This window comes from Vanellus vanellus (genome assembly GCF_965231255.1).
Source record: "Vanellus vanellus genome assembly, chromosome: 9".
Taxonomy (NCBI): Eukaryota; Metazoa; Chordata; class Aves; order Charadriiformes; family Charadriidae; genus Vanellus; species Vanellus vanellus.
The window spans coordinates 22,659,835-22,685,533 of record NC_138914.1 but is presented as its reverse complement, the minus strand read 5'-3'; the positions used below and the strand labels follow the sequence as shown (position 1 = coordinate 22,685,533).

The window sequence follows — 25,699 nt, the reverse complement described above, 5'->3', positions numbered from 1 at the left end:
TGTCTCCAAATCAATGCCTCCAGTTTCTGATTAATAATTCAAGAGATGCATTGGCTTTCTCTATTTTAAGCCCAGCTATTAAACTCAACTACATATTGAAGAAGTGTCAAGTTAAAAAGTTTAGTTTAGGAGTGAGGAGACAAAGTGATCTGGAAAACATAAGTGCAATTTTTACATGAGTTTGGGCAGCTCCCAAAGTGAACTGTATCCAGTAGAAACAAGGTCTAAGTGCTGATGTGGGAGTTTCCCACAGCTTCTACTGGCCTTCAAAGCCATGTGTGTCATCAGAGTCTCTTGCTGAAGCTGTACATAAATATCTAACCGGTATTAAAAAACAAAAAATGTTCCACAGAACCTAAATTAAAGCCAGATGTGGAAAAAGTAGATGCCTGAAATTTACCGTCATTTCAGGACAGAATAGAAGCACTTGCTAATTTTATTATTTACTGAGTAAATTTTCATGCTAAGGAAGTAATGTAGAACATTTATAATTTCCTGATGCAACTCATGTTAAAGAAATAGGTGCTCTATTGACTAAAACCCCTGCAATTAATATCAAATTTGAACCACAAACTAAATCTGTGTTATATTCCTACTCTGGTTGAACACTGAATTATGATTATATTCTTATCAGTCATTTAAAAAAAAAAGATAAAGTATGTCAAGATGGTATTAATACTTAGGTCAACAGCATAGCACTGGAAGAGGAAATTGAACAATGGAAATTAAAAATATATTTAGTAAGTGAAAAGTCTTCCATATCTTACTGCAAATTGTATCGCTTTAATCTGGGCAAACACAGTCTGTGCTAAGCATGTAGCAGGGTAAGGTTTTCATGGAAACTTCAGGCCACCCAAACCCCTTCTATTTAATGTAGTCAGTCAATCTTATGGAGCATGCATGACTTATCCAGAATCTCTTTTAAGCAACTCATAACTTAGAAGCAATTTTTAAAAATTAGTTTAATATTTAGATCATGAAAGCACTTATATACACACATCATGAAAGCAGCTTGTTATGTGAATTAAAGCTTTGTTATGTGAATTAAAAAAAGAAAGGTTGTGTGATTTAACTTAAGATGCAATACAAAGCCTAAGACCAGCATGACAAAACCTCTGGTTCTGAGCACAACAAAACATTGTGAGAACAACATTCAATTAAATGCTCTTAATGAATCAACATTTAAGATCAATCCTTTAAAAAAAAAGAACAAGATTGAGTAGTTTCCCTGTCAGATGCAAGCTTATTAGCCTAATATCAGTGATTTTATAAACGGAATTATGACACAATTATGACATCACTGCAGTAAATTTAAGGTTGGATGACATGCAACTTTACAAGTCTATTTTCATTATGGTGGGGCAATAGCATTGGTCAAATTTTACTAGATAGGAGGAAAGCAAAATCTTCAGTTACTAGAAACCATTTTTATGGTCTCCAAACCCAACAACCTTCTACAGAATCTGTTTGAAGAGTCTGACTGCACAAAGGCAAGTAACTTCTCAACAGAACAATCAAATATTCTAATTACCAAAATAGGCCATATGTGTCTTATGAAACCTCTCACTATTTTTCTTGCAGTTTTTAGAACACCACATATCAAGAATATCTTAAATCAACCTACAGAGCACAACTCTTAACAAATCTAATGCCTCCATTTTAGAGAATATGTTCTGCCAAAAGCAGCTCAAAAGTAGCCAGAAACCTGAAAAGCCATTTCACAGTCTTCAAACTCAGGAATATAAATTGTACCAACTGCACTACATAAGAAAAATGAGCAATTCAACCGAAAACATACTAAAAGCACTGTCTTGTCCATTTAAAAATTTTTAAAACTGCCCCAGATTATGTAGTGAGGGAGTAGTGGAGGACAACAGAACCACCTCTTTATTTTTCATAGTCAACAGTGGCAAAACGAAACAAAAGAATAGGTCTTTTAATCCAAAGAAAGCAAGCATGCTCCAGAATCTATAAATAATCTGCCTGTTGGACCTTACTGTTCATAAATACAAACTTTATTAAGACCATGAAAATAGTTAACCCTGATAAAACAGGTGACTTTATACAAAAATACAGCAATGCTACAGGGAAGCAATCAAGAAAAGTCACTGGTTCTACAGCAGTTGGGCTAATTTGAATGTATTAGCTTTGCAAATATTTTGTATGGCAGTTTTCCCCCCCTACAAGCAATGATTTCACCACATAAACCTCACTATTGAATCCAAAGATTTTTGAAAGCACACTAGTTTAAATTTTTTTATGTTAAATTTTGAACTTCAGTAAATTGCAATAAACCTCACACCAGACTCTACGTTTTGTAAAGAATATCTAAAACTTTATAAACAGACACCTGCATACATTCTGAAGCTGCAAAAGAAATTTATTAATTAATATCTGCACAATAATACATTACTAACTAGGGAATTGCAACTGTTTTTTATTCTGTCATTAGCAGACTTAGACACTTAGCAGCCTAAAAGTCATGTATGCCAATCAGACTACACTCTTACTGCTAATGAGTAGCACCCGTTAGAGGGTATTTGTCTTCCTCTGTTGGATCCCTCTCACATTTATATTTAATTTTTTCCTAGGTATCACCAGGCTGATTTAAGAATGCATCAGGTATTTCACAGTTTAATGTCTCTAGTTCTCTGCTCCAACTATTTTAAAAGGCTAAAACATGAAACAGAGAGCCAAGTCATCATTATCCTCACAAACCTTATGAAGCAACACTGCTGAGCCATTTCCAGCTGAAAAAACAGCTATAGCATTTACACAGGCTACAGTAACTGAATAGTCACTTCTCAAAGCCAACTTTGGAAATATCCACGTGATACGACTACACCAAAATTAAATTACAGATGTAGAACAGTACAGACATTTGCAGACAGAGTAAGGATTACAAGACATTATTAAAATGCAATATTAAGACAGATACCCGTTTCATTTTTTATGGGACAAACTCAGTATCACAACTTGTTTAGAGATGGTTATCTCCCACAAGAACAAAACACAGAATAGTTAGGGTTGGAAGGGACCTCTAAAGCACCCCAGTTTCATTCCCCACTACAACTTTTGTCACTAAACAAATAAATGGCATTGTTTTCCCCATATTATAATCCATCATGCATTACAATAATTACATTTTAAATTGACCTAAAATGATAGTTTATTTCCTTATACCACATAACACAAATCACTTGTTTTCTTTAAAAGAAATACTTGAAAACTGAGATATAAAAACTGACGATTAATTTAAGAGAATCTCCAACCTACCTGGGAACCTGTGTAAATACTGTGGTTGTTAGCCTGTACTGGGCTCTGTGCTGTCATGGCTACCTACTATCAGGACTTGTATACAGTGCCTGTAATGCTCACACAAACCACAGTTTATACTGCCAGTGAAACACACCCTAAAAGACAACAGACAGGAACTTTCCTGATATAAATTCAGAACTGTCAAGCAACAACTGTCCCTTAAAATATTTCTGTAATATGACAAAATGCAACAACAATAATATGAATAATAATAACAGTGCTACACATTTCTAACTGGCTGTCAACATGCATCCCACCATCTATTCTTAAAAAAGAATGAACTCCCGCATCCAACAGTATTTCTTATTCTATAACATTAAGAGGACACATCTTCTCTCACTGGATGGAACATGCACATGGCTTGTGTAAATCACCCTGTAAATCAAATTCCACCGCTCGATTCTATCAGCGATTCATTTAATCACATGGTTATACAGCTGAATGTAAACCCAAGCACCCTTTACTGCCACCTGGTTATTTTTAACATCCAAATTGTATTTTCTTACCTCAGCAGCCTGTGTCTCCTGGTGTAATAAAGTTAGACCTGTCAAGTCTTCTAAGAAGGAATGCGAAGAATTGAAAACTTTAGCTAGGAAATTAAACCCTTCTCGTTCATATTGGTCAAGGACCTGTCAAATAAACAAACAGAAAAGGATTTCAGATAAGATGCCCATAATGTGATTCATCATTGTACAATCTTTCAAATACTCGGAAAATGACTGTATATTGTAAAAAGGCAAAAAATACAGAGAAAAGAAAACATTTCTTCCAACTTAATTTCTATAGTGGGGAAAGGTGGAGGTTAGAGGGAAGAGAAGTGAGGTCTAGAATTTCCTTATTTAAATGTATTTTTAAGCTTATAAAAAGACAGATGATATGGCAAGAAAAAGAATTCAGTTGCAAAGTCATGAAAGGAGCATTTGACTTACACAAAGAACAGTAAAAGACTGTTCCAATCTATCAGTTAAGGGAAAGAACCGTGCTGGGACAGACCAAAAAATTCTCCAAGCTGGTGTCCAAGTCCAACATCCTCCCAGTCTCCAGAGGGAGATTCTCTTCATGGCTCTGAGACCATTGTATCTTAAAGCACTCTCCATTTTTCTACTCTAAATTTTTCCAGTTTATCTTTTATTTTGAGAATCTTAGACACCGACAAGAATTGTGAGGAAGGTTTTAACCTATGCTCCTCTCAAACCCCTGACCATGAAGAATTTTATTTCATGCAGCTTTAGCTCAAATAACTATTTGGCAAACGAACTTCAATGAAGTAAGATGGAGACTGAGGAAGGAAAAGATAAATGACAGATGAACACGATTCTACAAGTTTTGTGAAAGCAGGTAGCAAGAAAATGGGACAAAGTTATGACAGAGCAGTCCCAGTATTCACTGTTTTCCTATTTTTGTTGAGTTCTACCACTGACCCTTTAACATCCTGCTCTGCTGTCGCCAGTCTCACAGATAAGACAGAATGCAAAGCAACTTCTCCTACAGAAAGTCAAGTAGCAGAGCAAGATGCATGCAGGGACTTCAGAAACACACAATACAAAGGAGCAGTATACATGACATCAAAGACAGAGAGGCAGGGAAAGGAGCATCAGAATCACCCCATATAAAGAAGACGCAAGCTTTTCAGGAGAGTCCATAGAATGGCTTAATCTATGAAGCTGAATGCCTGCCAAAAAACTTTCACTGTGAAAGTTATTGTTGCCTTTCTCAACGCTTCCATCTTCATCTCAATCATCACTTTCCTCAGATAAATCAACATCAATTCAAGAATGACGAACAGAAAAAGGGGCTAATGATCAGGCAGTTTCACAGATGGCTCTTCTTTTTTTTATTTTTAGAATGACTGTTATTTTTTAGAATGACGAACCTTTCCAACAACCAGCATCTGTAAAAGCCAGCACCTCTTCCATATGCCGACTCTGACGATCTACTCCTGCCTCTCACCATCCCAACCACATATGCTGTTCCTGTGTATTTAAACTCTATGCATGTCTTGAGTCCCTGCATGAGTCCCTCTTTACCGTGTCATTTTCTACAAGCAACATTGCATTGCTGTCATATCACACTTTTTAGAAACACATCCTCTGCAAATAGCGGGGTATAGCTGTACTTGAAAAAAGGTCCAGCATAAGCCCAAAACTAACACCTGAGAATCCACAAGCAACTGTCCAGCCGTGGGAAAAGTACCGAAATCAGCCATCGAGCTATGGCTCTGGGACTGCTGTGCTCAAAGAAATACCTCATTTTTCATTCTCTGATGTAAACATTTCCAAACCAATCACAATATTGTGCCAATCCATGTCGTCTTATAGCTCATCTGCGCAAATTACATGCATCACGTTTCTCTATTTTTAACTTATTCTGGTATAGTTCTTGCAGAACAAGTGTCAGTAGAACACAAAAAGTTCTTTTATACAGAGCGCTGTTGCAGGGGCTGTAGACAACCTTTCTTTCACTGTATATATTCTATCCTTATTTCGGAACAGAAGCAGTAAAAGGAATTTGTTCAGCTTATACACTCCTTAAACATATTCAATCTTACTGGATAGACAAGTTCCCCATAACCAGTGGAATTCGTTTCCTCTGGAAAAGAAGAAAAAAACCACCCTGGAAGGACTGTCATTGTTCTACTGTGAAATCGGCAATTCTTCCAAGTGAGCTTCATTGCAAGGTTTAAAAATGAACAGACAACCCCTACTCGCCCTACCGCCAAAGCAGCCCTTCATTCTCCTTTGGACAACGGGGAAGGGGGTGCGGCAAATGGTTTCATTATGAATTCATCTAACTCAACCAAAATCACAACTTATTCTCAACAATCTTACTCTTTTCAAGTTTAACAATTCCTAAAGGTCTCCAACAACCTTTGCATTGATAAATCTTAAAATGGTGGGAACTTGCACAGCCCAAGAGCATTCCTCAGCAAGACACGTCCAGTGAGCTTTTACACTGAGTCATACAGGAATTCAAGCTCATTTAAAAATGTATTTATATATAGCTGACATAATTATAAGTTTACTGGTAAAAACAGACTGGGATCATCACTCAGATTGTCATGCATGATGTTCATTTAGTAGCAAAATTATCTACTGCATACTTAGGTTTCAAAAAAACACAAACAGAAATAGCTGAAACACAACTATAAAGAGGAAGAAGATAGATGTAGGTGACTACGACAAACATTTGGCACTTTCTTGACCACACTTTACACTTCTAAAATAAATAAATAAATAAATAAAAATTGCACTTCATGTTCTCTTACTAAATCTGGAGAAATTTTTCTTCATACTTCAAAGATTTATTTTGCCATACGTGGGTTTTTGTGTGTTTGTGCAACGTCCCATAAACAATCAAAAATTTAAAAAGAAAGCAGGGAAGAAAAAAAAAAAAAAGAGATTACAAAATGCTTAGGAGCATTTCTTAGAGTTTTTTTTGTTTTTTATTCCTGAGATACACACACCAAGAGAAACTCATCTGACTGTTCACAATGCAGTGCAGAGAACTGGACAACTTCAGCATTCCACTTGAGATGTGTCTTCCTAATATTACTCATTACATATACTGTGAAATCGCACTGTGGATATTTAGATACATTTAATGACTATTCTGTGTTTCAAAATTCTAATAAGCCAACCAGATGTGAAGTCTCTTGCATCTGGCTCTTTGTGAAACTCTGTATATAGACATCAATTTATAAACTTGGATTACGTTCACAGCCCTGCCTGTGTATAATCCTCAAAGCTATCAGCATTATCAAATGTGTTGCTATTGCTTTAATTTGTTGGAACCACTATACAGAGCTTATGAGACATCTTTTTAGTGATGTAGGCCAGATTATAGTTCATGGTATGGTGTAATAATATACAGTCTATCACAACGAAACCGTAGCCTTATTCTAAAAGATAACAGCATATCAAAGAAATGCAGGGACAATAACAATAAGATATTTTGGTCTCTTCCCAGAGGTTTACAATTGCTAAAAGATGTATACTACCTTGGGAGATGCAAATATTATGAACAGAACAGGGAACTGAGTGCAACCTTACTATATATAAGAAGTCCATCAAATTGCCTTTAAATCTGGTTGATTTTGTTACTCAGCTAACTATGCCTTGAGCCCCATTTCCAAAGAACTGTGACTCAAGCCCGAGTGAAAATTTCCAGGTATTGCTTCCTCAGTAAGTACATTACTTCAGTGTGCCAGGGTGCTCTGTATAAACTGCCCTGGTTTATTTCAGAGATGTGTTTAACCTTCCTATATTCCCGGCCATAGCTACAAATGAATTCTTATGTACTCGCACGAAGCAAACTGCATGACTACAGACACCCACAATGTCTAGTGTTAGTTTTGGATGAATCACCTGGAAGGATTTTTATTAAATCCAAGTGCCCTTTGTATTGTGATTAGCATGGAAGAGACTAGGAAGTCTCCCATTAAGTGTCTTTTAAAATATTAATAAAACATTTTTATTAACAAAACACAACGACAGAACCAGAAGTTGAAGGTATCTTATTTTTGGATCTAGTGAACTTTAGCTTTTTTTACGGAGAGATTTAAAAATTTATTTTCCTCCTGTAGAAATTTGATCATTTCACACTGCTAACTTGCCATGGCATTACAATGGCACATTTAGGTTAGGGTAACAAATCTGACTATAAGACACAGTATCTAAAAAGCCTAAACCACAACAATACAGAATATTTTTATTGTATTAGCACCCACAGAAGCCTGAAAAACTTTATCAAAAAGTGTACTTGCTGATTATAATAACCTGATTTTTATAATGGGAATAGCCTGCTGAACAGAAGTATCTGTTAACTAGTTTTAAAACAGAAGTTCCAGCCGCGTGGCCCAGAGAACAATGTCTCAGGGAGCCAAAGGAGGACCTGGCAGGATCACTCGGTTTGCTGCCTGAGCAAAGTGGTACTATTAAAAAGGCATAGTCTATAATGAAATCCTTTTAATATAGGCAGCAATTGAAAGAACATTTTGTCACCTTTAGGGTCTTCATTTCCCAGGTGATTAAAGCTTTACAATAAATACCATGAAAGGGATAAAAAACATTAACTTGCCCATGTCCAACCTTTACTACACATACACTTGCTTAGCAGCCACTGAACGTATCTCAAAAAGAAAAAAGCATGAGGCAAAACAAAACTCATCTCAAATTCCTATGCCAGGAGACCACACAGGAATACTCTGCAGGTCATCAGGAATAAAGCCAGTCTAGACATCAAATAGGCACAAAATAATTCTAAAAAATGTTTCCAGATTTAATAAGTGCCCAATTTGTTGCTGTGTGGAAAGCACATTTTCTCCTATTTAATCATGTCCAGCAGAGTCTAAAGGCCCATGGTTGGCATGAGTTTGCCTTTTCAGTTCTTAACAATTCTCTTTGCTGCTAACACCATACTTGGTACCAATGCGATCATTCTGAATAACAGCTTTACAGGGGGAGAAATACTTGAGAGATGCTATAATTTTTATTATTATTGATCTCAAATTAGTTACTATCTGACCACAGATGTAAAAAATCCTTCACAAACTTTTTCTGGGAATAAACGTGTCACTATCCAGTCATTCAGTGACATGTCACTATGTAGCAATTAATTTTCTCAAGCAGAAAAAACTTCAAAGCAGCAACAAAAAGAACGAGAAGGATGTAATTCTTCTGCCCAGCAAGGCAAGCTGGAGCAATAGAGATTTATTAAGGAACTCTTATCTTTTTCTCACTTGTAGGTCACTTTACAGAGCTTAAGAGGAGAATTAGAAAGCAGCATGCCTTCTGCATTTCATGTCTGTTACAAACACTGTCAGGAGAACCCACATTTCAAAACCACACTCTTTTCTGACACACGTAAATCTCCTCTCAGGCTGGCGCTATAATCTCGGTTGTAGTCTCCATGTTACAGAGCCAGAGCTACAACTGATTTTTCACAGGATGGCATTTTAATAGAACAAATGACTCTGTGGATGCACATTATCACAACAGGGACAAATTAATGTACTGCTAAAGCCTTTTGTGTAAATGATACACAGTAACCCACTTTATTAGCAATCTTTTTATTCTTGTCTGTTTACTGAAGGAAAAAAAATGAATCTCATGGTAGAAGGAAAAAAATAGAGGTTTAGAGTGAAAGAACTTGTTTTGAAACGAGAAACAGATGTGCAGCCTTGGTGTTATACTCTTTTTAACAGCATTCTTCACAAAGAAGTCTCAATTGCTGAGTAGAAAGACATTCACAGAGAATCTGGCTCCAGGATTGCTGTATAGCATAGAAGTTAATGTACAGTTAAGTAAAAATACAAAACCCAATCTCCTAATCCCATCAACCTGGCCACTGATGTAAAATTGGCTCACATTATGCCTCATTTCTGTCACATAATTTTTAAACTTTTTACCAATATTTACACTTGTTTTGGCTTTTTTGTTTTCTAAGTAGACAGCATCTGTAAAGACTGAAACAGTGTTGTTTACTTTCCAAGAAAAATAAAATAAGAAATTAATGCTACCAGATTTATTGTTTACACTAAGATATACGGGTAACCTACCTCCAAAACCTCCAAAGTGCCGGTGTGTTTTACACTCTTCCTGTCTTTAAATGCTTTCCATTCAAAGACAACAGCACAAAGAAGGCTCCCTCTCCTCACCCTGCCTCCCATCAAAAGGGAAAGAAACTTCACTAAACATTTCAGAACCACAAAATGTCACAAAATTCAGTGTACTATTTATAAATTTTACAGGCCTAGATATATTTTTGCACACTGTTATCACAAGCAAGGCAGAATGAATAGAAAACTACTGTGGATGTTAACATGCTTTTCAGAGCATGTCTGTTTAGCATGTCTCTTTTCAGAAACATTTCTGTTTCAACAGCTGCTTGGAAAATAAGGGAGAAGTGTAAAAGTCTTGCCGTTTAAATTAGTCAAAGCTCAATGTATCTGCTATTAAAACAACGTTCGGAATTTTATCATGAGACCCATAATTCCGGTATCCTTAAAAAGTCCTCAGCTCCTAGACTCTTGCCTTTTCATGAAGATCTCAATTTTTATTGCCATTCAGTCCTAAAAAGTTGTAAAGAAAAGCCTAATGAGCTGATCTTGTAATACCTCTATGAAAAAGAATGCAATTAAGTTGAACTTTCTGAAGATCATGTAATGATTTTTGAGGTCTAAGTTCATGATATTGGAACTGTAAAGTCTGACAATGTTACATGAGTACAAAGATGACTCTTAAAGACACTTCGTCTTTCGATAATAACTCTTAAGTATTATCTTAATGTGTGTATGAATGGTCATTCACACCTGTGTGTTCACACACAAGTTTTAAGAACACGACCATAAAACAAAGTTCTAAGGAAGGCTGCATTCCAGGTGCAAGCTGAAGAAGGCTATTCTGAAAATACTGGAAGCTTATAAACCGCACGGCAAAATGGCATCATTTTTGGCTCATGTCCAAATAATTAAAACACCCTCTGCATACACAATTTTCTCCTTACCTTCCCATAGTCCGTATTAAATACAAAAGCAAATCAGTATAAAACCTTAACTAATCCAAGTACGATATGCTGAAAATTCATTTAAGAAAGAGATTGCTATTTTAATTTAGGATTGGAATGTAGTGATACAAACGTGTTTTGTCTGTTGCTGTTACCTACACTGATTTTGAATTGCAATGGACAGAAAACGGAGTATTAACTTACTGAAGAATAGGCCCTGAAAGGTCTCAACAAGTTTTTTTTAGCTTAGGACTTCAGTTGCTTCTTCTGAATAATGAAAAGGAAGAAAGTAGAGTTCTTAGAAATTTTAGAGATGTCAGTTTAAGCATTAAGTTCTCAGTAAGTGCATGCATTCTGAGCTTTTCTGAAATAACCTTGATGTGTTTTATATACAAGTAACCATTTTTCCTGATATGAATTTATAGACTAATAACAGACAAAAATGCAAGATTTTTATTTTAGCTGCTCTTTCCTTTCTAAAATATTTATCACAAATTATTTGAAACAAAATGGCACCTTCAGATTACAGTCAATATAAGGACTTTCTACTGGACAGCATACAAGTTTAAGGCATTCCCTCCCCGAAAGTATTAGTAAATAGAACTGAAAAGAAAGAGATAAAGAGAGAGGAAGAGTAAAAGAAAATAAACATTTCCACTTTAGAGACTGAGACAGAGGAACAAAAGAGTTCTCAGGTAGACAATATCATTAGATCATCTGTCCTGACCTCTTTTAATACATGGGTATATCCGTCAGTCCCCTAATAGCTCTCTCTTGATTGCTCCACATTTTACACTTGATGGATATTTACAACTGTATTTATCCCCATTCTGCTTCCTGTCCAAAATTTATGCTGATTAGCTCATCAGCAGTTACAACATTTTTGGCTCCAGTTCATACTGGCATTAGTCACTATCTCTTGTACAGCAACTGCAGAAAGCCCTTCTTTTTCCCCAGTCACATCTGAGGTTATTGATGATTTGTGGCTGGATAATCTGTTTCTACCCATATATAGGGACAGGCATCTATAGCACAATTCTCATTTTTGCCTTAAAGAAACAGGCCAGAAACAGCATCCATTTTCCACAGGCAATCCCTAATGCTGGGAGTGAAGCAAGGTCACTTCCCCAAACATCTAAGAAAATTATTCTTCTCACAGAAAAACAAGTGACTTATGCTGAATACCATTTTGGCTGTCTATACTATTTCATTCTCCAAAGACTGGAGTGGTCCATCTTTGATGGGTTGACTTAAGCAAGCAAAAAGCCAGTGCTGACTGGGTGCTGCATAGGAAGTCATTTATTCCATCTAGCTCTCCCCTGCCATCAGCAGTTCAATAGTAAGGCATGATCTGTCAGACACTAAGCCCCTCAAAACTATCACTACCTTAGGCAGAAATTGCAGCTGCTCAATAGTTCCTAAATCCAAATCTCTAGCTTAAAAAGACATATTTTGTAGACTATTTCAGAGCAGAAGATTTTATTATCTGGATGTGCTACAATACCTATGCAAAGCAGCACTGGTGCAACAACAACCTTTTCACCAAACCCACACATATTTACTGTATTTCATCAGTTTCAGTTATTTTACCATCTTTTAAAATTCAATTTCCTTCACTTTTTTCCCAATCTCAAAGAAAAAAAAAAAACAACACAGCAGTTCTTGAAAGACACCGATATAGGCAACCCTGTAAAAACGTGGAAAAAATGAATAAAGGTTAAACTTAAATTTCTCGAAAATGCCTACATGGGCATTTGTAAACCAAAGAACAGTTGCCCAATTTAGGAAGGCTGATGATTTATTAAGTTTAACAAAAGAAAATACGTATAGATGTAGACAGACTCCTGTTAAACACAGCAATGAGAAGAATGCAGAAAAGCATGCAAGAAAAAATTATCTGTGAAAAGATGTAGTACCCTTCCCTTTAATCTCATGAGATTAATAATATAACTGAAACAAGAGTAAACTATACATCATTTAAATATTACAATCTAACATTTTAGCATAATTTTAATGTGAGATTATAATAAAGCAAGTTCCATTTGCATAAAGATTAGGGAAAAAAAATAATCAGACTCTCCTATTATCACTCAATTCCATGAGACAACTGTGACAAGACCTGATCATAGAATACAGAAACATGGATGTATTTCCATTCTTTCACTCCTGCATGTTGGTATTACTTTTTAATATGTAGAGACAGAATTATGGCAGAAATTTTCTGCCATATGCACTGTATAAATCTGAAGTACTTATCTATCAAAATTACCAATACAAGAGTGCTTTGGACCATAACCTTGCATGCCTAAAAATTTTCATTGATGGGACTTAGACTTGAACCTTTATGTAACCCTGCCGATTTTTCAAATTAGTTCAGTTTTTTTTTTTTTTAGTTTTTCTTATATACACTCTGGCAGTTGACAATGAGCACTCTTTGCACGTAACTGATATGACCAAGTATTCTGTCTCACTTATTGCACTAAATATGTCAACATATAATAGGATTTTTTTAATAGTTGCTAACATTAAAGAACTGTGTATATTCCAGACAGGAATGTGTGGGCTTTTTTTTTTTTTTAAAAAAAAAAAACAAAACAGAACAAAACAAACCCCAACTTAAAAGTTAGTCCTCAGCTTACAAATAAAAAAATCTAGGCATAAATTGCAGGCTTGAAGCATACTGTGTCTATATTTTCTTTGATGAATACACACTGAATTCAGTTGGAATAACTGAACAATAAAAGGAATAGAAGGCATTAGGTTGCAAGTATGCAAAAACTTTATGGAAGTAAAACGAACAATTACAAATTACTCATATCCAGCAAAATGAACTACTGACTTTGAGTTCTGGATGGAAACCTACAGAATTAGGTTTGAACTATTTCTACATTCAGCAGCGGTAGGATGAACATCATCACTACACTATGTTCCTTGTTTTTATCCAGTACAGTATTCTCCAATTTTGTTTTTGCATTTCCTATATGAGAGTCTGTTAGCGAATATATATTTTAAGTCAAATTATTTCAGTTCAGTTTTGGTTTTATTGACACAAAAGGAATGCTGTAACAGCTTCACAGAGAGATGACAAGTCAGCATTAAATTGCCATTAGAATAATTAAAAATGGTATTCTAGACACAGTTAGACACTGAATATGTCAATACCAGAAAATTGTGGTGATGCTATCTCTTTCCGAGTGATTGATAGACCTTTACTTTGTACTAATTGTAGTTAAAATGTAATTGAACTGGAGGAAGAAGAAATACTGAAAGAAACAAAACAAACTCTAGGACCCATAGAATTTAAATTAAATGCAATGGAAATAAAACTGCTCAGAAATACGAATCAATTGTTTTTAACAATGGCACGTTTCTTCGACCCCTTAAAACGGTATTATAAAGTCAGTTAATGGGAAAATCCGTTTTATTCATGGTGCAGAAACTATATTATATGAGTGCAGTATTTTCACTTAAGGACTTCAACTAATTCTGTTTTTTTCTTTTAGTTCAGACAATACAGATTTCTGTTTAGATGGCTTTCATAAACCATTCTCTCCCACTTACAACTGCTTAGAATAATATTCTACATCCTTTCAAGATCATTGAACAACTACTGGAACATATTTTTATTTCTTTTAATGCTATTTAACTTGGAGATGAGAAAACTAGTCAATACCATGGACCAGTCAGTCACACCAGATGCTTCTTGGACCAAAGTCTGGGATTCTCTGCAACATAGCTTTGATTCTACTATCTAACATGGTACATGGCCACATCAGCATAAATTGACATGCTATTTCACTTAAACATCAGGAAACACTTAACAAATTCACCAAATAAAAGAAACATGGAATAACAAAATCATTTGTTTTCTTCTCTGAAGGGCAGAAGTGTGTTTCTTATTACTAGAAAGGGATTCTTAATCCAGCAACTTTACTTTTCTGAAAGCAAAAGTAGTAACAACAGAATTGCTGATTTTCTGGAGCAAAGGGAAGAGGGAATAAAACAAGTTTCAGAGAGTTGTATGTTCTTTTTTCTCCCTTCCTCTTTCCCTCTCAAGAAACCTTCTTAATCAGCAGAGTTCAAAACTTCCGCTGCAAAGAACACAATACTGAAAAATGGCTCCTAAAACCACTTTGCAGTAAACCTTCGCTATCTCCTCCCTTGTGCCACGAAGACAAGACTGCAAATCATAATGATTTGGGGAGGAATGTTGTTTTCCTTTGTTATTTAAACACATTTCCTGTGCCAAGTTGTATTTAAACTCTCTAAGATACCTAATGGTTGCATCTGCCATCCAGGAAGAAGTCATCTTACCTGATGAAGACAAACAGATCGGCTAGAATAGAGACAAATGGATTGGCTAGAATAGAGACAATTATCTTACGTTAGGGAGCTGGGTAATAAAAACTGGTTTTGCTCAGCAAAACACAGAAGTGGCAAGCCTCCAGTTTTCAACATTTAAATACAGTTGCAAAAACCCACACTCAGATCAAACATTTTGATGCTGCACATACAGCTGCTAGGTTCTGTGAGGCTAACGTTTACTTATCCTTAAGTTAGAAGTTCTGAAAATGCATCCTTCTCTCAGAGCCCTCAATGCAAAACAAAGTTCACCCATGTGAAAAATATTTCGGGTAGGTGGTTTAGGCTCACAAGACACAAATTGGTCTTTAACTTTTTATGTTAGATTCATGTCAATTCTTAATACAGATAAATACATTAACAACAGTAGCTAACATGGAATAATGTCTTACTGATTTGTTGTGGAGAAGCACACTAGTTTCTTCTCCTTAAGAAAAGTACTAAGTAATAAGAGCAAGAAGTTAGTCCCTGCTGTAACTCCAACTAAATTACAACAGAGAAGAAGAGAGAGTAGTTGAAAAGAAAAAAAAAAAAATAAAGTGTCCTGAATTCTTTTATACTTGCTACATTTATCTTAGTTAAAGAAGAGATAACAAAACAATAACTGGTTAAGAAGTGATTTCACAGATATGTTAAAAATTGAAACGAAGACACAATGGAATGTCTAAGAGCAATTGTTCATTAAAGATTTCTAGAATCATCATGTCTGGGGGAAGGGAGGACAAGCGAATGCTGCCAGCCGCAGTACTGGTTAGAGTTTTGAACTATTCTTCCTGTGATCTGACTGAATTTTTTAACAACCTTACTTCTCTTCAGTACCATAAGATAAATCATCAAGTTTTGTTTCTTTTTTTAAAATCCTCTCTTCTGTTGACTTTGGGAGGCTGGTGTCAACAACCTATGCCATCTATTAGACATCAAAAGACCTGAAACCCACAACTCTGAAAAACTGGTGCAAAAGTTTCATCATTTTTAACTCTTACAACCTATCTATAACAGTGTTAACACAAGGGAATGTCAACTTGCTTTCTGAATTTTTGTAAATGGTATGATTTAAGGTTGAAGATAGACATGTTCTATCTTTCCCCACATTTCTTCTGTTTCCAGTCTTTACTTGTTAGATGCAAGGCAGTTTATTTGGCACTACTGCCTTCACATAGGATTGGATCATGATGGACTAAGCAAGGAGTAACAAGGTGTAACTTCTCCACCGAACTACATATACTTCATTAACATCCTGTATATTTTCTTTTTTTTTCAGAGGTAGGACAGAGATAATGAGCTCTCTCCCACCTTATTAGATTTCAGTGTTGTTCTTATTAAGTTCCATTTTTCAATTATCATCCATCCTGTCTGTACAGACACCTCCCCACCTTCCCCAATGCACAAAACTGAAAACACCGCTGATTCCACACCCTTTTCACTAGTCACAAAATAGGGTGTTCAAAGTCAACATTACTTTTAAGATTTCTAGGGTTCTTGATCGCATATGCCCTCCCCTAAGGGAACAAAAATCCATCGTAACGGTCACCTAACCTTGGCCATCATATCTTAGTGCGCGATGTGGCATTCTTAGTACACATCACAGCTTCCTTCTGTTAGCACCCTTCTACTTGGGATGCTCAACATAATTTTTTGTTGACTTGTCAGTATTTTTGAAATAATAAGACCAGACATTATTTTCAAGAATGCATATCTTTCGAGCAACCAGAAGTAAAACGATCCTCACTGTGACTAATTTTGAAAATATGTATTATTTCCATTCTCTCACTTAATTTAAAATTGATATCCAGGAGGTAAAGACTGCCTGAGATTTCAAAAGTTACGGGCAACATAATTCTGCCCTCTGCTCCCCCCAGTTAAAATGACATTTTTTCAAAGAGGAAAATCAAAAGCGATAAATTTCTGTACGTCACTTATCATAAAGTAATTTTCTATGCCACCTTAAGAGAAAGAAAAGTATCACATTTAACTCAGTATGTTAAAAATATGCCTAGGTATATTAATTATGCATTCTTTAAGTCTGAATGAAATCTATCCAATATTAATACAGAGGTTGCACTGTACATAGAAGTGTCAAATGTTAACATATGTAAATACAGGAAATAAGGAAAGTTATAAATGGACCCAGTTACATAGACTTAATGTTACAGCACAGCTACAGAAATAACTCTTTTTAAACATTCTTTTAAATTTTTGCAGTGTTCATTCCTGAAGGACAAGCATTTCTCCCCATTTCCTCCATCATTTCTGCAAGCTATGCAAGAGTTAGTCTTTTTAGTATTTAACATCAACACAATACTTGAATTGAGAAATGTATAATATCACTAACAGATCTTAGAATATGCTATTACTGGGAGAAAGCAAATATGAAAGTCTTTTCTCACTACAGCTAGGGCAAAAATGAAGGGTCTTGCTGGAATCAAAATTAAATTTCTCTCAACTGAAAAGAAATCAGTAACTGACTGAATAGTGCAGGTTACTGTCATTACTCGTTGGAACCATTTGAAGTAAAAATGCATGCAAACCGGATGAGAACAATAAAAGCATTGTTATGTCTACATGATGACAGATTTCAGAACTGAAACACTCATAAATAACTTAGGCAACACAGGCACTTAGTAAATGTCACAGCAAAAGTGTTTAATGTATTCCTGGGATGTTAAAAAGGGAAAACATCTGCAAGGGTAGGGAAATATCTTGACTGAAAACACAAATTGTACCATAGTGCCTAGAATGCCATCCCTCATCCTAGTGTCTACCCCTTCATGAAATGCAATGAAACAAAAACATTTAAAGGTAATTCAGTAAAATTGCTCAGTGGTTAAAGAACTATGACTTAAGTGGCTCAATTTTTCAGCCTACTGAATAGAAAGCTGAGAAAGAACTTGAAAATTAGTAGAGATACTTATGCTGCTTTTTTTTTTTTTTTTTATTTGATAGTGGACATAATTACACATCAGAACAATTTCAGTAGGGGAAGGAGAGAAATATCTTTAGGGAAAATAAGCTAGCTTTTGAGAACATGGATGATAAATCTGAACTCTGGAGGATGGATGATCTGTAAGCTATATGTAAAAACAGTGGGGGCATCTGTATACCCAAGTTGGTTATTAGCAATAATCTTTTGTGACATTAAACCCTGCATCTATGAGGTCTCCTGGTTCATTCCATGACACACAAGGAGAAGGGAGGAGCAGTAACAGGTAAATTTTCATTATCTCATTAAAATATAAACACAGGCAGTTTTGAATTAAGAAAGATATATATTTTAACACTCATGTTTCAAGGCTTTAGCCAGTTGCCTGCAAGAAAAACTCCAGTTTTCTATCAGATTGTAAAGCTTCTCACCATAATATTAGGAGAAAATATGCTCATTTTGTTCCCAAAAGGGTAAACAGCTTAATTAGTACAGTAAGTAATAAGCTTAACATTCTCAGTCTGTAAATAAAACAGTTATTACAAATAAACTTATATACTAAAGAACTTTGGACTGCCCCTTATCAGTAAGGGAACAAGTTTGACATGGAAGAGGAAGTGCATCAGAAGAGCTGACACTGCTCCTCAGACCTACTACTCAACTGGCAGTGCAGCGCCGTTAGCGCTGAAAGAGGATATTTTCCATGATAGCACATGCTTGTGCACAACCAGAATAAGACAGAGGGGTAAATCATACAAGGAAAATTTGGCCCAGAATAAAAATAGATTGGTTTCCTGCTACAACCATCCCAAAATTCCTGAACAATTGCCTGCGGGAAGCTTCTCTGGCATGCAGCTTGTTTAGGACAATTCTGGGTAAGGAATAGCTGGCTGCTTGGATGTCTGGGCTCTTCTGCTTCAAAAACAGAGAAATGAAGTCATGACTGTGAGTCAAACCGAAATGGAACCTAATCCCTAAACATGCAGATCATTAGCAGCTTCTCCTAAGTCATCCAGCTGTACTGGATGGCTTAAGAACGCACTGGAATTTTTTTAAAAATTCCTAATCCATTAGTTTTATGTTTTAAGAGTTACAGAATGACAAGAGCTCAAGAAGGAGAATGCTGACATAAGAAAGAAGAAAATCAAAAAGGTAACAGCAAATTCAATTATGTCAGAAAAGCCAATTCTCTCCTGTGCTAAAAGTTTGAACCTACAGTAAATCTGATATAGATCAAGATGAAATTATGCTAAATCGCTGCATTAAAAAAAAATCCAACATACAGACTACAATTAAATTGTAATTGGATTTGTCATTTCAAAGTATTAGCATCAGATTTCCAGATAATACAGGGTGACATACTCTTATGCTAATAAACAGAAAGTTAGCAAAGTAAACAAACGCTGTGTTTCTACTGTAAGGAAATACATGAGCCAATGAAGCAACCTTTTCAGCACAGAAGTAATTTAATACCCAAACCACATGAAAAGTGATCTCTCTGGGAATAGCACAGCTGCTAAAATCCAAGTCAGTTTTTATTAAATCATCAAGTCTGTTTATGTAAAACAGGACTCTCTTAAAATGACCTCCAAGAGGAAATGATTTGCTAACCAAAAAAATGATTCCTGCATTTAATTTATCTACATCGATGTAAGTTTTTATATATCAGTATGTCCTGAATTGGAGACAAAAAGAAAGAAAAAAGAAAGAAAACAGCTTTTTCTAACAGTTTAACTTCTCGGGCTCCACCATCATAAAGTTCCCCCCCGCTTTTTTTTTTTTTTTAACACAAGTATTTTTTTGAAGCAAAATACTTTAGTTAACACATATAGAATTTCTGCAAACCATACTTCTGGAAAAGATGAGAAAATAATCACTTTTAGCTACCGCTGAGCTGTCAGCTATTCAAGACCGTAGATATGTGTGTCTAAAAATAACAGCAGTTTTAAGTTCAGTGCTTCAACTTTTGAGGAGAAAAAGGACATTAATAGTCCTTCAAAACTTGTCAAATGTACCCAGATAGCCTGGAGAAATAACAGGAATACTGTAGAAGATGACATTGTGCAAGTCCTCAAAAAAAAATGATAATGCCTCAAGAGTTTTTGATAGCTGTTTGAAAGAAGAAGGACAAGTGCAGTGAAAAGAACGGAAAGAACTTCTTGCAGTAAGTCTCAAGTAACATAAAAGTGAACTAAATCAACAGCACTCCCAAGCAGGCCAAATCATGACTCAAAATCTCTGAATCTTTATCTTGAGATATCCCAGTCAAAACTTCTTGAACTTGCGCTACATAGCCATAGAAAACTTGCCAGAAAAAAACTTTTCAAGGCCACAGTACAGGAAAGCAATCCAAGACTGAAGAGGCGGCCTCACACAGACACATTAGTGGGCTGCCCCAGTGTTCTGGCAAGACACAGCCCAGATCCTAGCAACAGCTGTAAATCCATTAGGTGACTCAGGACTGTCAACACTAGCATCAAAACGAAACAGTCTTTTCAATAAAGTATGAAAGTATTTTTATGAAAGTTTTTTTTTTTCTTAAGTGATCTTTATACATTTGTTTTGTATCATAAAACAGAAATTTAGACAACTCCGCATATTTGAACAACACTAAGTTCAAGAAAGCTAAAATGATACATTTATTCATTGGATATCGGAAACAATTTCTTAAACAACTAAAAACAATACCAATTTTACTCCTTCCTACAAAGCTAGGTATTGACAGTATTTATGTGATAAACTTTTCAGAAATGTGTTGGCCCTAATCTTTGCTTTGTTTCTTTAGCTATGACTGGAATGTTAATGTGGAGATAGCATGCTAATAGGTGATGCCAAAGAAATCTGGAAAACAGCTGAAAAAGAAGGGTATGAGGGCAAAAGAATTTTAGCTGAAGTGAGAAGACAGATTCCAAGCCCTAAGGAAGTAACAGAAAATGTAAAATACAAAGCAGCCCTCGGCACCCCAAGACTGACCTAGAGCAAGACCATTCTGTACTTTATTATAAAGTACAGAGAAACTCCAGACTTACTTTCGTTGAACAGGCTGTGCACTTATCAAATGCCAGACTGACTGGAAGAACATTATCAAATCTTGATAAAAATCCACGGATCTATAAGATGAAAAAAATTACAATACTACTTTATCATTACAAAAAACATTTCTAAAATTTGACATGAAGTGAAAGCATACATGCAATAAAAAGACAAAGTGGGTATAGCTAGGGTAATACTGTTCTAACACAGTGACCCGCAACAGCACCTGTAGTGAATTTATACTCTCTGTATTACTGTTTTTCTATATACAAATAATGGCACCACTATCTAAATGCAACACTGTGTAAACATAAATAGTGGCACAGCACCACCTGGAGTTTGACTCTTCTGATTACAAAGTTCAATCAAAAATCAAAAGTAATGGTATAACCAGTTAAAGACATTTTTTTCCCCATCTCTAACATATAATCTGAAAACTTTGCTGCTGTGCATTCCTATACTGTGTTGTTAATTTGATACTACTGATATATAACTTTAAAATTCCAGACAACTGTTGCTGGTGACAGAGATAGCACTGAAAACACTTTGGAGCAGGGTTTGATCATTTAGACTATGAACTGTTTGGAGTACTGATCATCTTTTTTTACTCTGTGCTTTTATAGGTCTACAACAATAAAGAGACATCACTAAGAACAGGACTTTAGCAGCTCTGCAATACAAAAAATAGAGCCTTAATTAATATTGAAGTCTATTAAGAAAAATACTTCCAACATTCACTCCATACATTTAATGCAGTTGAAATGGCATAAACCTTGGAAGCCAATAGCAATTTAAACAGTACTAACACTAAGGTATTTTTGCAGAAACACCAAGTCATACATAGTTTTAGAATACAAAAAAACAGCCATTTTTAAACAAAACCCACACCCAAAAAAAAGAAAAACAGTAAATCATCTTTCTCATACCACATTGCTTTGTATTTCTGTTATCCTAGGAATTCCAATATATTTCCTGGAAATAAATTCCATTCATTTATGACAGACTAAGACTACAAATGTGCAACACTTACTATCCACCACAGAATACCTTAACAAAGAGGACTGCTGCATTCCAAATGAATAAAGAACAGCACAAAAACCCACACCTGAAAGTAATAGTTAATTCTAGACACCTGGAGAAAATATTGCACTCACTGAGTTGATTAGATAGGTGACTGCCAAGAGAAACCAGCAGTTTGTAAAGCAATTAGATGTCACAGTATTTGAAAAAAAAATGTCTCTTTTCATCTTATACTTAAGGGTACATTTGTGTTAGGACGTCTGAAACGGAAGATATTAGTGATAGTCACTAAATGTAAATGTGAAAATAGATATAGGGTTGACAGAAGTTATAACTCAATTAAAAGTTTTCCAATTAAAACCCATATTTGATATGGATCATATCTCAAAGCATAGCCCAAAACAGAACAATAACACAAGTAAAATCATATAGGAGTATAAAACAAATCACACAGGGCTGACTGCACAGCTAACATTCTCATCATCAGGAAAGATATGAACTGTGAGATCCTTATTTTTCCAGTAGAAACAGTAAGTTTTCTGAAGTTTACTGGGCAATATTCTAAAAAAATATTACTACATAATGTAATATTTCTAGCTTTCTGTTGGCAAAAAAACTCAAACTTCTTCACTCTCCCTTTTTAGATGTTAAGAGAAAGTTCAAATTACAGATGTGTTTTCCAGAGGTCTGGAGCATAGTCACCATTTTGAAACAAAGTCACTGTGTATGTATAAGACTCAACCGTCAGAATTACTAAAGTTATTTCTAAAAACAAACTGACCTAGCATAAGTAAAATCTCTTTTATATTATCATCCCATATAACCACAGGAAAGATTCAGGTAATTACAGAAAACTATCTGGAAATTATGACATTCCTTTTTCAACTAAAAAAGCAAAAAACTTCTTCAAAGATAAATCCGAACGGAGTAACCTGGATCACCAAATGAACAGGATTTAGATTTGGCTTTCTCTTCCTATTGAGATACGAGAAGTAAAAAATCTCCCTCAGATATACTGCAGCAGTTGGCATAGGCTGGGCCTGGCTCACAACAGCATTAGCATATTAACTACAGATAACCCTATTATCTGTATTGGATGGATTTGCACTTTTTTTTCAAACTCAGAAGGGATTTAAAAAGCGAACAAAAGGAGATGCTCATATTGTGAGCTCTGATGGGGAACAGAAAAGTCAGAAGTTGCCTTATTCACATGCTGTCTGCTCCAGGTCAATTCCTGCTAAGTAGGTAGCAGGAATTGTATGTCCACAAGTAGGACAGACACAATACCAGCAACACAACTACCCTGGCCTGTGAGATGAATTATTTCCTTTTTTTTAACCAAACAGAGATTCAGACCTTCAGGGAACAGAATCAGCATAGAGTACGTTTTTGTTAAGGAGGCAGTCTGTGATGCTTGCCTCATATCAGTTCCCAGCTTTTAAACAAAAGCACTTACTCACAAATTATTTACCTGATGAGGAACAAGTCCAAGAGAAGTAGGTGGTTCGTTCATTCTATCATCACTACTGCTGGCCACAGCATAACCACTGCCAAAAATCCAAGAAGGAAAATTAAAACAAGACAACATAATGAACAGTCAAAATTTCCATCAAGCTTCAAGACATTTTGTTACGACTTATGGTTCAGAATCTGGAAAGCAACCTATCCGGAAAATCTGTTTCATAGTAACTAAGATTGAGTATGGGAATACAAAACCCCTTTTTCAGAACCTACTCATGTCCAACGCCTAACTCACCTTTTCTTTCGCAGATTTTAAAGACAGAAAACAAGCCTAAATTTCAGGTTACAGAAGTTCAGAGTAATTTCTGTATCAAACCCACCTAATTTTAATTAAGATTTTGCAATATTTGGCTTATCTTGAAGACCTCCATCTGACAAAATTAGTTATGATAGCTCCTCCTTACACTCAAACACTTTCCTGAGCAAAGGAATGGCAAGATTCAACCAGAATACTTTCTTCTTTTGAAATATTCTTAGTACTTTTCTACTTTTAAACTCAGAAAGAAAGAAACTCCCAATTTCCAAGATAAAAACTTAAGATTTGATGAATCAGTTCTCTCTTAAACACTGTTAAATAGATATGACGTATACATTACATTAATTTACAGGCAACATTACACCTTACAAAGTTGTCCTACTTAATGTGTACTTCCTCCTCCTTCTCCCAAAAGATTATATTAAATAAGTCTTATTTCTCAGAGAACACATTTTGAACACCAATTCAGAAATTACTCACCCTTCTGGATGCTGTAAAACAGAAACCATTAATTCCACTGCAAGTGCTCCAGCTATCATGGCTAATCCGGGTCGACTGACCGTGCACTGCTGATCCAACGTCCGGTCCCTGGTGGACTACAAAGACAGACAATTCTAAAGGAAAGAAAAAAGTAACTCAAAAGTAAGTAGCTGCCCTGTTACACAAAACACCTTTAGTTCTGTGCAATTCACATCTTTGATCTTCCAAATAAAATATAAGCTTTTTCTTAATCCCACGTACATCAACATAAAACAAATCCCTTTACAAAATACCATTTAAAGGAAATAAAAATTCAAGTCCCAACAACAGAGAGATATAATCACCATTTGCATAAGGTTCTACTCACATCCCCTGGTGCCACAACATCATTGCAGAAGTAGCAACCCAGTTTATAGCCAGGGATATTTGAAAAGAGTGATGATCCCAAAAGATCAGAAGAACCAGAAGCATTGTTGAAACATGAATCACCAGATTCTTGCTGTTTTGGTTTCTTTAGTCCGTGTCTCATAACAACAAATGTGTCAAATCCCAATGCAGCATTGATGACCAACTGTGAACAATAGAGAGAGAACAACAAATTTTAAGTGAGCCAAAGGGGAAAGGATAAAAAGGCTTCAAGGCTTTATTCACTGTAAATGTCAAAAAAAACCCACATGCTGTAGACGGACGAATAACCTATTAAGTGCATATCTATCACCCTAGTGATAAACAACAGATTTTCTGACAGGTGCAAAATTCCAGTTCTCAAGCATTTAGAAAAAACAAAACCCAAACTAAAGTCTGTTTCGGAAATCCACAAACCATTACCTTTTTCTGTGGGAAATTTGATACATATTACTCTAATTGTTACACAAACCTATGCACACTTGCTGACAAAAAAAAAACCAAACCAGGAACTCCATAAACGTGTTGTGCTAGTTTATATCTGAACCTAGGTTTATACCAACTAACATTCAATGTCTCACTAAAGTTACCGAAGCTACTATGCACTGATATGAATTAACATCCATATATCCAAATTTGGCCCACTATACACACAATTATTAGTCCAAATTTGGCCCAATATTCATACCATTATTAGTATCATTATTGGAATAACTTATTTTTGTTCCAGCTCAGAATTTATTTTCAAGTTTGCTGCATATTCTGTATATTCATATTCTATAAGCGCTAAAATATTCCAAGTGCCATTTAAGTACAACAGTGGCTATCAATAACAAGTATTCATGTCATTTGAAATTCTGTATGTCGTCTTTTGAGTTTCC

At 35.4% G+C, this 25,699-nt stretch overlaps 1 protein-coding gene across 1 annotated transcript in view; it reads right to left on the bottom strand.

Annotated features, from left to right (window-relative positions):
- The window catches only part of ATG7 (autophagy related 7), a 114,407-nt gene that overhangs the window by 59,549 nt on the left and 29,159 nt on the right, over positions 1-25,699 (bottom strand). Inside the window, exons 13-17 of the mRNA XM_082487550.1 lie at positions 24,781-24,984; positions 24,414-24,529; positions 23,628-23,703; positions 21,133-21,213; positions 3,825-3,947 (exon numbers count right to left, since the gene is read on the bottom strand). Coding sequence (XP_082343676.1) covers positions 3,825-3,947; positions 21,133-21,213; positions 23,628-23,703; positions 24,414-24,529; positions 24,781-24,984 — 600 coding nt within the window. The remainder of the gene's footprint in view (positions 1-3,824; positions 3,948-21,132; positions 21,214-23,627; positions 23,704-24,413; positions 24,530-24,780; positions 24,985-25,699) is intronic.